This window comes from Brachycentrus maculatus, unplaced genomic scaffold, assembly GCF_059751285.1.
Source record: "Brachycentrus maculatus isolate JH-2025_06_01 unplaced genomic scaffold, ASM5975128v1 h1tg000294l, whole genome shotgun sequence".
NCBI classification, from domain to species: Eukaryota; Metazoa; Arthropoda; class Insecta; order Trichoptera; family Brachycentridae; genus Brachycentrus; species Brachycentrus maculatus.
In genome coordinates this window covers 988,596-1,006,134 of record NW_028281045.1, presented here as the reverse complement: position 1 = coordinate 1,006,134, position 17,539 = coordinate 988,596, and the positions used below count along the sequence as shown (strand labels likewise).

Sequence of the window (17,539 nt, the reverse complement as noted above, 5' to 3'; positions counted from 1 at the left end):
CAGGACGACCACAGCTGAGAATTAGTCGGCAGTTCTCGTCAGAACTTCGGAACGCGGACCTGACTTGGGAGGATGCAAGCAAAACTCGGAGACAGTTTGTGGACTCCATATACTCCACATACGGAGCGGATATGGTTTAAATAAAACATGAAAGTATGGGGAAAGTATGTTTTTTTGAACTACCTAACGTCCAAGTGACTCTGAAATCTAGCTACGGCTTATGCAACACCGTTTATCATGTCCCTACTCAGGCTTCAACTTTATAAGTTTCATAGCCTATGCCTACTTGTGTTGGATTTGCTCTTTATGTTTAAAGTTACTATAATTTCATGTAATTCATGAGTGAAAATTCTAGGCAAAAACACTCGCTGGGAAAGTATGTTCTAAATTCCTGCACCTAAAATTCAAAAATCCTCGAGCAACAAATAACAAATTTACGGTAAATGGCAACATCTATTGCAGTAAATTTTTAATACTCCTTTTTTAACTACAAATAAAGTTTTATAATTCCCTCCAAGGCACTGCCATCTGTGAATCTGCGTGTCAAACATCAATAACATCGATGAACAAAGAATGGTAATTTTATTTGATGTTAATTATAATTCTGCCATCTATCTATTGCGTTTCGAACTCGTTGGAAAAGTCTACTTTATCCAAGTTATAAACCATTTTCACTTTTATGTTTTAATGTTAGATGTCTCTATTTCACGAGATATAATATTTAGACGTACGAAATGCAAGTAACGGTAGTGAAAGTGGTTATTACATTACATAAACTTTATGTTAACATATAAAGTATGTACTCACAAAGATCAGCATGATGATGAATGCGAGAAAGTACGAAGTTCGCGCCATCCACAGTGAAACAAAACGATAATGGGCTCCAGTTACAACATTTCTGTAAAAAATAAAATAAAACAATTTCATTAATATCAACAAATGTACACATTAAAGTATAAAATACTTGGCAAAAACATATTTTACAGTTAGTTGAATTATGTATTCTTTAACACTTTTTTAAATGAAGCAATGTATCTCTATTCAAATTTACTTGAAGACAAAAATGTGTAATTTAAAAAAGGGTTAAGCAAAATTGAAATTGATATTTTGTTATAATGAAAATGTAACTTTGTTTTTAAAATCACAATAAATATTTTATTTTAACTTAATTAAAATGTCTACCGGTTTCGAAGCTAACCGCTTCTTTATCAAGACTGATTAATACAAAGTTACATTTTAATTATAAAATTGAAAATCACAAAGTTAGTGCTTCAAATATAAATAATATAATATTTTCTTTTTTAATTTGAAACATTTATTTTCAACATAAGCAATATATTTTTTTCGTATCAAGATACGTTTATGTAAGTACCTAAAATTTAAGAATGTATACAAATTTTTTAAATTTTATGTACAGTTTTACCCAGAGTTGTATTTAACAAAACATTAAATTTTTAAATATGCTTGATTTTTTTTTTAATTACCTAAAGTCCAAGTGACTATGAAATCTAGCTACGGCTTATGCAACACCGTTTATCATGTCCGTACTCAGGCTAAACTTTATAAGTTTCATAGCCCATCCCTACTCGTGAGTGGATTTACTCTTTATGTTTAAAATTACTATAATTCCATGTATTTCATGAGTGAAAATTCTAGGCAAAAACACTCTCTAAACACTCGCACTTGATTTTATCCTTCCTTGATATAACATATGCTAGATTTCTTTATCAGACTCTTAAGTTTTACTTAATTTAAGTAACATTCTGAATCATTACATATATTTATAGTAAAAAGATTAACCTACAATAATTTCATACAAAAATGTGTTGCAAGATCATGATATTTTAATAACATTATTTATATTCAAATATTTAAAAATATACATATTTCAACTTTGAAACTAAACAATAAAACTCGCTCATAAGGAACAGTTTTATTTGTAAATTTTCAATAGAAGAAATGTTAATTTGCCTTTTTATTTACATACATCGCTCACTCCTTTCAACAATGTCATATATCAAAAATCGTCAATTTTCAGTTGTGCATGTTTACGGAATGCCCAGAAAATGTACTATATCCCAGCAAAAGCGGCATATTTTTAACATAATATTAACTCGCTACAGGGCAGAAAGTGTTGTTTTTGCATTTTGAAAAAAAGGTAATTTTTTTTTTTGTAAACTTAATATTTTTCAAATGGAAAAAAACCTTCAGGTTTTCCCTAAAAAGATCTGTTGCACAGTAAAAAGTTCAATAAGTGACTTGATATTTATTTTTAATACATTTCATTATATTTTTAAACTTATAAAACAATCTCCCGAAAAATCAAGTTTTTTGATATATGACATTGTTGAAAGCAGTGAGTGACGTGTGTTTATATGACTCAATTAAATGTATTCCATATTTCTGAAGTATATAAGGAAAAATATGAATTTTATGCGTTTCAATCTCTACATCTCAGAAAATGTTTTGTTCATTTTACTAAAAATGTATTTTTTTTTTAATTACGCTATTTGATTTCAATTGATCTTCATTATTGAATTAACACTCTATTATTCACAAAAAAATGCATATTAGTTGTATGATTTAATAAATTCATTTTCATTTTTATTTATTATTGTATTATAGTTAAATAATCAGTATGATCGTTCTGCAACATCATAAAACTAGTAGAATTTTAAGATAAGTAAAAAAATCTATTTACAGGGTAATTTTATATGAATCACCTCAAATATCCTGCATTATCACTTTCATTCTCAGCCAATGTCTTCACAGATGCCATTAGGAGATCATCGTATCCGAGAAATTTATCCAAAACGAATCTCGAGAAAGAATCGCCAAAGCACTTGTCTACGTTGGGGTCCAGCGTCACAATCTTGACGGGAATGCTAAGTTTTTGGCGGGTCTTTGGTGACAATCTCAAGAAACCATACTCCATAGAGTACTCCACGATATATTCATCATCAGGCCAAACTGAAAGAAACAAGAAACATAATTTTATTGTTGGGTAATATTTCCAAAGTAAACAAGGTTTATTTGGTTGAATTCTACATTTATTTATGTATATGTTAATACGTGACGCGTTTTGAGTAATTGATAATGTCCTAAGAAGACGAAACGCGACACGTATTGACATATACATAAATAAATGTTCATGAATTCAACCAAATAAACCTTGTTTAATTTGGGATATATTAACCAACAATACAATTTGGAATTCTACCAACTGTCTGCAGTTACAATAAACATTTTTTTGTTGATAATAAACTGTCTGCAGTCACAATAATTAACATAATTTTATATTAATTTTGCCATTATTCTTCAATCTCTAATGCTAAATTATGCTCCCAGCAACTAATTATTACGTATTAATCTCTTCTTCTTCAAACCCTTATTCGCACCCCAATGGTGCATAGGGCACTGCATCATATAAACGCAGTGTTATCTTGATCATTAACAAGTGAAGGAAAGGTGATCAACCCTCCGCTTAAGGTACCAGTTCAGGGTAATATTGAATTAATAATACAGTGAAAAAACCACAAAATTTATTTGACCCCACCCCTGGGAATCGAACCTGGGACCTCCAGAATGGTAGCCGAGCGTGCTGATCATTACACTACGGAGGCTGATCAAACTACGGATTTTTATTTTTAATTAATGTTTTACTTAGTAAATACCACTATTTCTTAAAATCTACTATGACACGTGTTTTGATGCATTCCGCATCATTTTCAAACACATACGGTGTTTGAAAATGATGCGGAATGCATCGAAACACGTGTCACAGTAGATTTTAAGAAATAGTGGTATTTACTAAGTAAAACATTAATTAAAAATGGATAGATTTTACCACAAAGTGACTGCCGAATCAATTAATTCAATTACGGATTTTTATTTTTAAAAAAAGGAAAATATGTATTGATTCTTGGAAGGACATTATATACATGTCATTTAAAACAGATTTACATAATAAAAATTAGGTAATTCTGTTTATTTGAGTATGTATGTAGAGATGCATGAATGTGGAAGGGGCGAGGATTGTTCGTGAAGGCAGATTGTTGTGGCGATTCTCAAAATAATAAAAAATATCGATTCACAAATTTCGTCCACAAAAAGAGCTTAAATTTGAGTATCATATACTTGATTTGTATACCTGAAACATCACTTTTGGCATCTTTATCATTAAAATCGTTGTCCGTCTGATCAGGGGACAATATTTCGGTTGTTAAGACTGCAGTTTGTGTCTGATTTATCTGAAAAGAAAAGGTCACATTAGAAAAGTGAGCAATAAATAAGAAGAATATGGAAGTCTGGGCATTTACGGGGCTGACGACCGTCATCGGCTGGTTTAAGTGATCACTTTACACACGTGTAACATTCACCAATTCTACCCATTATTGACAACCACACTACTCAAATTCTTGGAAGTTCTGTATATATAAACCAATTTAGAAACCTTGTTCTTGAATCAATAGAACTTCACTAGAGACATCTATTGGTGAGATGTAAAGAAGCTTTTTACTAAGCAGAAACTCTTATATTAGTATGTGAGATCCGAATCCTGGATTATAATCACACACATGAGAAACGCCAGAAAATACCATTTTCATTTTTATTATTTAAGCTTATAATTTAACCAGACAATTTATTTACAAATTAATTTATGACGGTCGTCAGCCCCGTAAATGCCCAGACTTCCATATTCTTCTTCATCTTTGATGAGATGTCAAAAATAATATGAAAATAACTCCTGTAATTGGAGATAATCCAGATTTTGTGAACAAGTATTTGGACACACTCAAAATGTTGTAAATAAATAAGAGTTTATCTCTCTCAATGTGTGAAGAAAACTAGATAACATTTGGAGGTTACTCCATCGAAAACATGTTTTGCAGTAAGTTATGGCACGCATTTGGTACAATATTATATATTTATTATTTATTCATGCAATATGACTCAGTGAGCATATATTATAAAATGCTTATCAATGCAAACAAAAAGGTATGTAAAATTATCAATTGCAATTCCGTTTGTATAAAATAAAGTATACTAATGCAAAATGAATGAATTCACAATTACTTTTTTTTTTTACAAAAATGTTAATAATATTGTACCGGTTTCGAGACGTACCAGTCTCTTCGTCAGGATAATCACTACCACAGCATGCAAACAATACTGCCCTTCACTACCATAGCACTATTTACACACTTAAAACTTCAGAAAATGTTTAACACATCGCTCACTCCTTTCAAGAACGTCATAAATCAAAAATCGACAATTTTCAGTTGTGCATGTTTTCGGAATGCAAAGAAAATGTACTATATCCCAGCAAAAGAGGCATATTTTTAACTTAATATTTACCCGCTACAGGACAGAAAATGTTGTTTTTGAATTTTGAAGAAAATGTATTGTTTATTTTTTTTTTAAATATATTAAATATTTTGCAAATGGAGAAAAAACCTTCAGGTTTTACCTAAAAAGATCTGTTGCACAGTAAAAAGTACAATGAGAGGCTTCATATTTATTTTTAATACATTGTGTTATATTTTAAAACATTAAAAACGTTCTCCTGAAAAATCAAGTTTTTTTTATTTATGACCTTCTTGAAAGGAGTGAGCGACATGTGATTTTTGGTCAGTAGTGAAGGGTAGTTTTGTTTGCATGCTGTGGTAGTGATGATCCTGACGAAGAGACTGGTACGTCTCGAAACTGGTAGACACAAAAATCTCGGTGAGTGGTTATATACTAATATTATTAACATTTTTGTAAAAAAAAATTAGTAAAAATGACTAACCACAAAGTAAATGCTTTAAATATTAATATAATATAGAATTCACAATGCTATTAACCTTTCCGGGAGTATGGACGTAAATAAGCGTCGGTGCGAATTTTCCTCAAAGGAGTATCGACGTTAATGAACGCCGAAGTCTATCTGTTAGTTAGTATGATGTAATTTGTATTGTAATGACAATTGTGGATATTAGTATTCAACTTATCATAAAATAAAACCTAAAGATAGTGAGCATTATTTTTATTTAAATTATTTTTACATAATTTCTATCTTCATAATACAAAGATTTTATTTAAAAAAATACATATTTAATGTAAAAAAACCCACTCCCCAGGAAAGTTGGACATCAATTATTGTACTCCTGGAAAAGTTAAAACTTTTTGAAGAATACTACTGGAGCAGTCATATCAGAGCTCAAATATACTGAACGAAATCAAAATACAGCTTTAGTTCAGTTGTTGTTCCTATAACTGTTCCTTCGGGAAGACTGAAAGAACTATAGTTATATTTCTTCTTCTTCTCCGTCTTACTCCTCATTTTTGAGGGCTGTGACCCCTGTGAAAGCAATGACTATTCTCCAATTATCCCTTAACAGACTGCACGTAGCGCTCCAACTACCGAGGTGCCTGCTGCTGCCTTAACTTGATCGGTCCATCGTGTGGGGGATCTTCCTCTCCCTTTCTTCCCCTCCAAGCTACGGACCTCAACCAATAATCCCTGATTATCTTCATTGCCATGTGCAACATGTCCAAAGAACTGAGGAATCCGTCGTGTACAGACATTGGCCAGAGTGAAGAAATTCAGTTATGTTTACCTCATGTTTATAGATTCTTTTAAATCTTCTTCTTCTTCATCTTCTTGCTCAATGCTGAGCGTCGTGGTCTTCTGGAATGTCACTTGGTGCACAAGTCCTCTCCATTCTTCCCGGTCCTGGGCCAACTTGATGGCAGCGTTTAGCGAGGATCCAGTTAATTCCTTTATTTGGTCTGTCCATCTTGTTGGAGACCGTCCTCTTGCCCGCTTGCCTTCAACTGTACCTGTTACTACCAGTTTTTCAAGACTCTTCTCGTTCTTTCTGGCGATATGCCCAAAGTAGGACAGAATCCTTTTCCTGCAAGTTGTGGAGAGTCTTTCTGTCACTGACAGTTCGCGGAGAATGGAGACGTTTGTGCGTCTTGCAGTCCAAGGAATGCGCAGCATCCTCCTCCAGCACCACATTTCAAACACATCCAGCATATGTCTTTCCTTTTTCCTCAGTGTCCATGTTTCCACTCCATACAGCGCAATGGAGAATACAAGAGATTTCACTAGACGGGTTTTCGTTCTCCTCAGTATGGACCGATTTTTCCATATCTTCGCCAGACTAGACATTGCTGATTTTGCCATTCCAATTCTTCTCCGGATTTCTGCTTCACAGCCTCCGTCTTTAGAAATGAGTGCACCTAAATAGATAAAGTCGTCGACTTCTTCATAATCCCTTAAAGAATTGTTCCTTATCAGGGTGCCGAATCGGTCGATGACAAGAACCTTGGTTTTACTTTTGTTTATTTGAAGTCCTAAATGCTGGCTTTCTATTTCGACTCTATGGAGGAGTTCAGCCATTTCGTCCTCATTGTTGGCTATTAGCGTTGTGTCGTCTGCAAACCTTATATTGGAGATCTTTTTGCCCCCTACTGATACGCCACCTTCCCACCCGTCTAGTACTTTCCTCATTATATATTCTCCATATATATTGAAGAGATCAGGAGACAGTATACACCCTTGTCTCACGCCTTTTTGTACTTGAAATGACTCTGAGAGGAAATTATCAACTCTTACCGATGCCAAATTTTGTACGTATAAGTTGTGAATAAGAACTATCAACTGTCTCGGTACACCCATTGCTTCCAAAACCTTCCACAGGCAATTCCAATTCACGCAGTCAAAAGCCTTTGTATAATCAATAAAGCAAAGTACGACCGGAACCTTGAACTCCCGACTTTTCTCGATTATTTGTCTTATGTTCAAGATTTGCTCACGTGTACCCTTGCCTTTGACGAATCCAGCTTGCTCAATTGAAATTTGCCAGTCGAGGTAGTGTTTTAGCCTTGCTTTTAATATGTGTAGCAATATTTTGCTGGCATGAGAGATGAGTGAGACAGTTCGATAGTTTTCACACTTTAGCGTAGAACCCTTCTTGTGTATTGGAATAAATACAGATTCCACCCAGTCCGTTGGCCATATTCCTGATTCCCATACCGAATTACATATATCGTGCATCCTCTTAATGCCGTCATCGGTCATATTCTTTAGGAACTCAGCTTGGATTCCGTCCTTTCCAGGCGATTTGTAGGATTTGAGTTTTTTAATGGCATTCTCTACTTCCTGGAGGATTATATGGGGTTCATCTGGATTTAAATCATTGAATTCTGCCTGGGGTTGCATACTATCATCTTTGTATAGATCCGCACAATACTCTCTCCACCTTCTGATGACTTTGTCAATTTCACAGATGGTATTTCCCTGCCTGTCCTCAATGGTCCATGTTCGAGGCTTGAACTTCTTGGCGAGTGTTTTCACTTTTTGGAACAAGTCGCGAGTGTGATTAGTGTTAGCGTGACTTTCAATATCCTCACAAATCGAATTGATGTAGCGCTCTTTATCCGCTCTGCAACTTCTTTGCACTCTTCGGTTCAGTTCGGAGTATTGGACTCTTATTTCCTGGGTAGATGTGCTCAATTTCTTAAGCCGTTTCCTCTCTTCAATTAATTTCCAGGATTCTTCGGATATCCATTGACCTCGTGTTTCCATATTTGTCCTCGGGGCTTGAGACTCTTTGATGCTTGACGCTATGATATTCTTTAGCTGTGACCATTTGTCTTCAGGATTATTAGAATTATCTTGAGAACTCTGGATCATGGATGAGAATGAGATGAGAATTCTTTCAAATAAAGCACTGCTTTATGGTATTATGTATTTGTATATATATTATATGTATGTATTTCTATATACGGTGATGCATGGCATATCGAACTTTGTGTTCGTCCATTACGCGACTCACAACAAACCTCGCTTCACACAACTGACCGTATCATAGTAAAGAGTTGACAACTGAAGAGTTTCAAGCACTTCAAGTCCAGCAATGTGATGAAACTCGAAGAAAAGCTTTATCTGACAATGAGGAGGACCAATCAAATCAACCATTCTCAACTGCTGCCATGAAGGACATCCTGGTCAAAAAGGGAGAGGTTCTGGAGTTTACCAACACTCACTATCCAAACTCAACAGAGGCTTAGTTAACACATTGTTTACGGGAAATACTTAAAAGCAACTTTTACACAGTGTTAGTATAGAGTGGGAGACACTTACAAGTGTTGTATTTGCTTACTTTTGGTAGGGCGTGAGCGATGCCAAAAAACATGTATAGATCAGAATTGGGTTTGCGGTTACTTGTTTTTAGTATACTGAGGGTCGGGCAGCAGATTGTCTGAGTATAATTAGGGTCCGATGATGAAAAAATCACCCGACTAGAATATGTTACAGTACCGTATTTTATGCTACATAAGGATTTTTTTAGCATGTATTTTTAGGGGAAAACGCGAATCACATATCGTAGAACGGGGCTACTTGAACTTTGATGTGTTACTTGAGCCCAGTACAAAACAATGATTTAAATCTGTAATTGCTCTACAATAATGAACATATCGTGACAATAAGTGTCCCCTGTCAGGCAAACAATGAATCATGTCGATACATTCATTATTGTAGACCAAATACAGATCTAATTTTTTTTTGTACTGGGTTTAAGTAACACATCAAAGTTCAAGTAGCCCCGGTCTACGGTAGTGTATTTATATATACTTAAGAAAATGGCTAAAGGATAGAACATGGAGAGGTTTACAAAAGGGTCCTTGACTTTTACAAAATTCACTATTTTGCGTATTACAAAAATAAAATACAGATTTTTGCTGACCATGCATAAACATCAAGGGTTAGTGCACACAGGTATGAGTTCAATAAGATGGTTTTATTAAAATAATATAAGATCCAATGCAAATTATCCCTTGACAAAATCAGATTGCAAGTTGAGATATCAAAATCTTACACAAATGGCTAAAACGATAAATATGCAAATGATTAAATTCGAGATAAATTCTGGATATGCTGGAGGTGCTCGAAAAAGTCATTTTTACTATATCTGATGATTTATAATCTTCAAAATATTTATAAATAGTATTTTCATTGTTTTCATATTTAACTCTTCAAATTTTATCTTATCTTAACTAATCGTGTTTTATCCATAACTTATTTACTTTATTTTGAAAAAAAATATTAAATCCTAAGCATTCTTACATATCGCTCACTCCATTCAAGATTGTCATATTTCAAAAATTGACAATTTTCAGTTGTGCATGTTTTCGGAATGCCCAGAAAATGTACTATATCCCAGCAAAAGAGGCATATTTTTAACATAATATTTACCCGCTACAGGGCAGAAAGTGTTGTTTTTGCATTTTGAAGAAAAGGTATTGTTTAATTATTTTTTTTAATATACTAAAAAAAATTCAAATGGAGAAAAAACATTCGGGTTTTAACTAAAAAGATCTGTTGCACAGTAAGAAGTTCAATAAGTGGCTTTATATTTATTTTTAATACATTATATTATATTTTTAAACTTTAAAAACGTTCTCGTGAAAAATTGAGTAATTTGATTTATGACGTTCTTGAAAGGAGTGGGCGATATATTTGCTAATTTTTTAACTTTTACGTATATTTATAAAAATATCATGAACCAAACCAGAGCTCAGGATCACTGTGTGATTTTAAGGCATTATTTTTGATTTTATGATTTTCAGCTGATTACAGTAGAACCTCCATTATCCAGACCTTGATTATCTCAATTTTCAATAAATATTGCGTATATATAATAAAAATATATAATAAAACCCTTATCCGCACCCCAATGGTACATAGGGCACTGCTTCATATAAATGCAGTGTTATCTTGATCGTTTACACATGAAGGAAAGGTGATCGGCCCTCCGCTTCAGGTACCAGTCCAGGAAAATATTGAATAAATATTATAGTGATAAAATCATTTATATTTATTTGACCCCCCCTGGGAATCGAACCCGGGACCTCCAGAACGGTAGCCGAGCGTGCTTACCATTACACTACGGAGGCGGACATAACAACAACAATAATTAAAAACTCTACTCAAGACAACTAATGTATCTCAAAAGTAACTAATGCTACTTTTACTTAATTTGGCAGCGTCAAGAAGGGACAGCTTAGAATAATAACAACAACAAAAAAAAAACATGTAAAATAACTATGTCTGCCTCCGTAGTGTAATGGTTAACACGCTTGGCTACCATACTGGAGGTCCTGGGTTCGATTCCCAGGGGGGGGTCAAACAAATATGAGTGATTTTTTCACTCCAATATTTATTCAATATTATCCTGGACTGGTACCTGAAGTGGAGGGCTGATCACCTATCCTTCATATGTCAACAATCAAAATGGCAATCATACTGAAGGTCCTGGGTTCAATTCCCAGGGAAGGGGTCAAATACAAGTGATTTTTTAACTCTTATATTTATTCAATATTACCCTGGACTGGTACCTTAAGTGGAGGGCTGATCACCTACCCTTCATATGTCAATAATCAAAATAACAATGCGTTCATATGATGCAGTGTACTATGCACAATCGGGTGCGGATGAGGGTTTGAATGTAAATAAGTATGCGTATGTAAAGTTATAATTCAAATGAAAAGTTTTAAAAAATCAAATTTTTTCTCTCCTCAATTACATGCGTTTTTTATTATCTGGATCAGTGATCCTCAACCGGTGTGTCGTGGCACACTGATGTGCCGTGAGCCGGATACAGGTGTGCAGCGATCAAATTCAATGTATTGGACATCTTACATTATGTATTTAATATAATAAACATAATACACAATTCACATGCGACACATTATTTTTTTTAAATATTGTTTTTTTTTCAAAATAACACATGGAATAACTATGTACAACATTTTGAGTATGTCCAAATACTATTACACAAAATCTGTATTATCTCCAATTACAGGAGTTATTTTCATATTATTTTTTGACATCTCATCAAACTTCCATACTCTTCTTCATCTTTGATGAGATGTCAAAAAATTATATGAGAATAATTATTATAACTAAATAATTTTTCAATGGTCTATGTTTTCGTCAGCCTCCGTAGTGTAATGGTCAGCAAGCTCGGCTACCGTTCTGGAGGTCCCGGGTTCGATTCCCAAAGGGGGTAAAATAAATATAAGTGATTTTTTCACTGTAATATTTATCAATATTATTACCCTGGGCTGGTACCTGAAGCGAAGGGCTGATCACCTTTCCTTCATGTGTAAACGATCAAGATAACACTGCGTTTATATGACGCAGTGCCCTATGCATCATTGGGGTGCGGACAAGGGTTTTATTATTATTATATTCTTTGTTTTAGCTTTAAGTGTGCCGTGGAATTCTAGGAAGAATTTTAGTGTGTCGTAGGTGAGGAAAGGTTACTGAGCACTGATCTAGGTTACGATAATCCACAGTAAGTCGGAATAATAAAGGTTCTAGTGAATTTGCATGCCTACCGCACTCATTCTTACCATTTCAATTAATGCAGTAGTTTTTTATTTAAGTTTTAAAAGTTACCTGTACATTTGAACGCATTTCTGGATCAGACGGGTTGCGGGTAGATTTGATCCATTGCCCGGGGTCAGAATCTTCATCCATTATCCCGTATCCATACTCAACAGTTTCATCTCCCTTGTCAAAATCATCGGGACTCCCGACACCTTCCGTATTGTTCATCGACGATACATTGTTTAATGGGCTTTCATTTATTGTATTTTTTGTGGAATACTCGTCTTCTTTTGTTGATGGTTCGATTTTAACAAAAGTGGATATGAGACTGTAAAATAAAATGTCAATTAAAATTTTAACAAAGGGAAACACAGGGAAACCCTATCTATCGTTTTTAAAAGGACCTATTGAAGTAAACTATGAATCGGGAAAACAATGAATGCGGGATTAAAAAGTCAATACAAAAAGAGATATGATCGAGTAAAAGATACTGTCCACGTAATCTGCAAAACCATTTGTAGGTTAAAATTCTAAGAAGAATACAAGTTTTTGATGTAAATAAATATATATATTTTTTTTTAATACAAAGCTGAACAGAACCCAAAAAAATATTAAAGTTTATTGCATTATAAATAATCTGTGATCGACACTTGTTTTTTTACTGTTTTATTTCCATAAGTCAACAATATATTTTCGGCTTTGCAAATAATATTTTTTTCGACTTCAGTTATTGAATGTTTGTATATTTTCATTTTTCTTTATATTCTTATGTGTTTGTTCCTCCACACCGAGTTTCTGAGGCATCCGGATATAAGTGCAGCCTTATTAATTTGTTTGAAAAATGAAAATATACAAAAATGTGTTCGACCAATAGCCACTTATGGGATTGAGGCAAGAGCAGAGAACAAAATCTCGACTTCAAACCTCCGAGATGAAGACTCTCTGATCCATAAACAGAAACACATTGCGAGACCGAGTAAGAAATACCGACATCCGGAGCATGTGTAAGACGGAGGATATCGTGAGGTGGGGACGACAACGAAGGCGATACTGAAATGATCATGTAAACAGAATGTCAGATGGCAGACTTCCACGTATCGCCCTTTAAAAAATCCCTAAAGGACGCAGACCTCCAGGCAGACCTCCAAAAAGGTGGAATGACAGCTGGGCGTCAACATCCCAAGAGCTACAAGCGGAGGCACAAACAGATCCTTAGGATCTAGAAAAAGAAGAAGAAGTTATTGAATATGTTAGTGGAAAGTTTTCAATCTCTCAAGGAGTGTGCATGCTTCAGAAAATGAAGGTACAAGCAGTGACTCGATTTCTGCTGTTTCTGTCAACCTTGCGTCACACATGCATTCGATAGTTTTTATCCCACGCGTTAGAATATTGTCATTGAATATAACAAAATAAAGAAAATTGAGAAGAATGTAAAAAAACATGGGCAAAATATATCAAATATGCAGCGTAATTAAAACGATGAATGCGGTAAAATGGTGATGGGGAAACGATTGATGCGATCTATTTTTGTATGAAATGAATTGTGGGTAGAAGAAATAAACGACCCATCCGGGAAAACAATTGTTTGAGGAACGATAGATAGAGGTTTCACTGTATATGGAAACGTTATTTTTATTAGCATATAAATAAACAGCAATAATAGCTTAAATTAGTCACTATAAACCTGTGGAGCCGTACCAACGTATTCTTATTTTAATTCTATAATAACTGTGTAGTATATTTAAACAACATTTACTTATCAAAGTACTGAATAATTTATTTAAAACCATTACACAATGTTATGAAATAGCATATCATTTGCACAATGTTATGAAATCTTTAAGAATAAATTAATAAACATAATTCAATTACACAAAATAATAAGGCACATTTCTCGTTATTTGAAAATATTTTTAAAAATATATAAATGATAAAAAATAGCATCTGACCAAAAAAATATTAATTTCTAATTGTTTTTATTCACTGTGATATAAAAATAGCTTATTTTACTGACCATGCTGAGGTTATCAATCGCAATACCAATATTTTGAGATAATTCGGCTATAAAACTGATAAAGATGAAGAAAGAAAACTAAATTAACCTGAATAGAAGGAGAAATTTAGGAAACCTCAATTTATGAACTTAAGTGTTAAAACTATATGACAAAATATATTTTAAAGCAGTGGTATTTCTTTTTATTTTTGTGCTTGAAACACTTCACTTGTATAAATATATTAATTATATTGTAACAATAACACAATGCTTTTAAAGTGGTAAGGTGAAGACGGCTGCGATTATTATTATTTTTTTCATGGAAAGGAAATTTATGTCAATTTTTTTTTCTAGGTAGGGTCTGCTAATTACTAAAAACAGCCTGATTTACTATGGTTTCTTGACTACGCAACAAATTCACAAAAATGCTTTTTTGTTTGTAAGAAAAATAGCTGTCCCACTTTGTAGCGGGCAAACCAAGGAAAGATATTTAAAATAGAAAATATAAAAAGTTTACCCTTCTTTCGCTATCATTCCCAGCATAGATTTCACATCATCCTTGTCTTGTTTTAACCGACTTTCTTTGGCGTAACTTTGTTCCACATTATAATCGTCCGATGGATTCTTCATAATCTCCACGCGGAGGATACCATCCCTGGGCCATGTTGACTTCACATGATCCAAGCAAGTAGTGGGCGATCGAGAAAATGAGATGTGAATATACGCTAACACAAAGAATGCCAGTATCGCTTTTAGTAATATCACAAACTCCAAGAACCGTCGCACTGAACGAGGCACTGCACGGGCGTAGGCCAAAGCCAGTTTGAAGAATAACGCGTGGAACAATCTGTCCCTCACATTCAAGAGTGGGTTTTGATTATCATTCCTGGGCCTGTTTATTGTGTTCAGTATCGGCGCTCCGGGCAGTATGTTATTCTCTGGATTAACCCCCGGGGGCAAATTCAAATCGGGCACGGGCGCTGCCTCCGGAACGACGGGCCCCTCGGCATTTTCACCAGACATTATTCAAATTTCAGAATTTCTCGCCAGGTATCCGTCTTAGCCCAGAGGTCGGTCGTGCATCCGTTTAAATTCATGTATATGCATCTTTTAGATATGTTGCTGGAAATAAATAAAAATAGTTCAAATTCACAATTTACAAGCTGTCAAAAGCAAAATGACATTTCATAACCTAACCAAAACATGTAATATATCGTAAGGTTTAAAATTATAACTGATGTATACGAAATTAAGGAATCAGAAGAGTAAAATCACGATTGTTTAATTGTTTTCATTGTTAAAATTACTAAATTGACAGTAAGTTACAGAATCATAACAGGATTAAAGTTAGCCATAAGTGCCATTAGATGACGTTGTTTACATACCGAATAATGTGTCTCGATTACACCATGAAATGAAATGATAAATCTCTTAAATATTTCGTTTATAAAGAGCATATATTTATTTCACATGAATTGATACGAAATTTAAACACTAATAGATGACGAGCGACATTAAAACCAAACGGGTCGACAGATGATACACGTCGGTAAAAGCACAGGTGATTATTTGGTAATTTTTAAAAACATTATCAGCTGTCCGAGAGTCTACGTCGAAATCATCGGACTTATCGGAACAAATATATTACTCTTAACCTTTATTAGAGGACAGAAACAAAAATTGTATTTTTTATTATTTTTTGATCGACGATATTTAAATCTTATTTTTCATTCATGTCAAAATTTCATTCTCCTATCATAATAAGTAAACCTATTTTCCATGATAGTACAGCAGTCCGAAATCTTTCACTTAAATTACACATTTTATCCATAGATGTCATTAGCTTCTAAAATATCCTCTATTTTGTTGACTTTCATCTTTGTCCCTAGTAATGTATGATTATCAGAGGCGCAATTTTCTAATGATATAATATTAAAATTTATTTTATATTCAATCTTTTTTGAAAATAAACAATTGATAAATGAACGGTTTTATAAAATTTATTTTAAAAAATTCAAATCACGCAAGTAAGCAATTAATAAATAATGCATATTTTCGGTTTCACCCATGGGAAGGAAAAATCGGAAAAAGGCATTTTGAATTTTATGAAGGGGTTATTAATGACTTGTTTTTTATACAATATTTAACAATATTAATTTTCAAATATTTTTGCAATTATGCACTCAAATTACACATCCATAGATGTCTCTAGCTTCCAAGATGGTCTCTATTTCGTTGACTTTCTTCTTTGTCCATAAAATATGATTGATGAGGCGCAATTTACTAATAATTTTATCCTATTTTATTCATTTTTTAATGAATCGTTTTTTAAAATGAACAATTGATAAATGAACGGTTACATAAAATTTCATTAAAAAATATGACTTCAATAAGCAAGCAATCTAATAATGCATATTTTTCACATCACCCATGTGAAGAAAAAATCGGAAAAGGGTGTTTTGAATTTTATGAACGGCTTATTAATCGCGTATTTGTTTAAATATAATAATTAACAAGAACAATTTTAAAATAATATCGCCTTTTTTATATGTTTTTTTATTCATTATATCAAAACCCGAGTTAGTATGGAAGAGCAGTTGAAAAGTAAACTAATAAAATGCATATTATTTTTTGACATCTCATTAAAGATGAAGAAGAATATTGGAAGTCTGAGCATTTACGGGGCTAACGACAATGCTCAGACTTCCATATTCACACACTCCAAATGTTGTAAATAAAATGCATCCCAAGAATAAAAAAATGCGATTTTGAAAACAAATAATTTATCGTGAATATCGATGAACTGAAAGCTTATAGTTGAAATCAGAGTTTTATTATAACGACTAAATAATCGTTATAATATAAATAGGTCAAGAATGAATACATTTATATTTTTTGATGTATAAAACATTAAACTGAATAATATATCGGCCATAATTTAATAAATAGGCATACTCAATAATTACAATCATAATATTATAGTTAGTTGGTGGCCTTAAGTTTAAACGACATATAAAGTAAAATTAAATATCTTGTTTTCAAAATGTCTAACAGATAAAGGTCCACAATTGTTGATATTATTTAATTAGAATTGTTAATTACTTCATTTAAGAATCAGTTGAACATATTTTCCCATCTTAACTGAATGCCACACTCTA

General features: G+C 33.3%; 1 protein-coding gene across 2 annotated transcripts in view; it reads right to left on the bottom strand.

Annotated features, from left to right (window-relative positions):
- The window catches only part of LOC148305007 (membralin), a 92,159-nt gene extending 76,227 nt beyond the window's left edge, over nucleotides 1-15,932 (bottom strand). Inside the window, exons 1-6 of one of the 2 annotated variants that reach the window (XM_088267397.1) lie at nucleotides 15,767-15,932; nucleotides 14,899-15,503; nucleotides 12,458-12,716; nucleotides 4,151-4,250; nucleotides 2,724-2,970; nucleotides 808-898 (exon numbers count right to left, since the gene is read on the bottom strand). In XM_088267397.1, coding sequence (XP_088123523.1) covers nucleotides 808-898; nucleotides 2,724-2,970; nucleotides 4,151-4,250; nucleotides 12,458-12,716; nucleotides 14,899-15,404 — 1,203 coding nt within the window. In that variant the 5' untranslated portion in view covers nucleotides 15,405-15,503; nucleotides 15,767-15,932. The remainder of the gene's footprint in view (nucleotides 1-807; nucleotides 899-2,723; nucleotides 2,971-4,150; nucleotides 4,251-12,457; nucleotides 12,717-14,898; nucleotides 15,504-15,766) is intronic. The other variant, XM_088267398.1, reaches the window with a different exon arrangement.
- Between the last annotated feature and the right edge of the window lie 1,607 nt (nucleotides 15,933-17,539).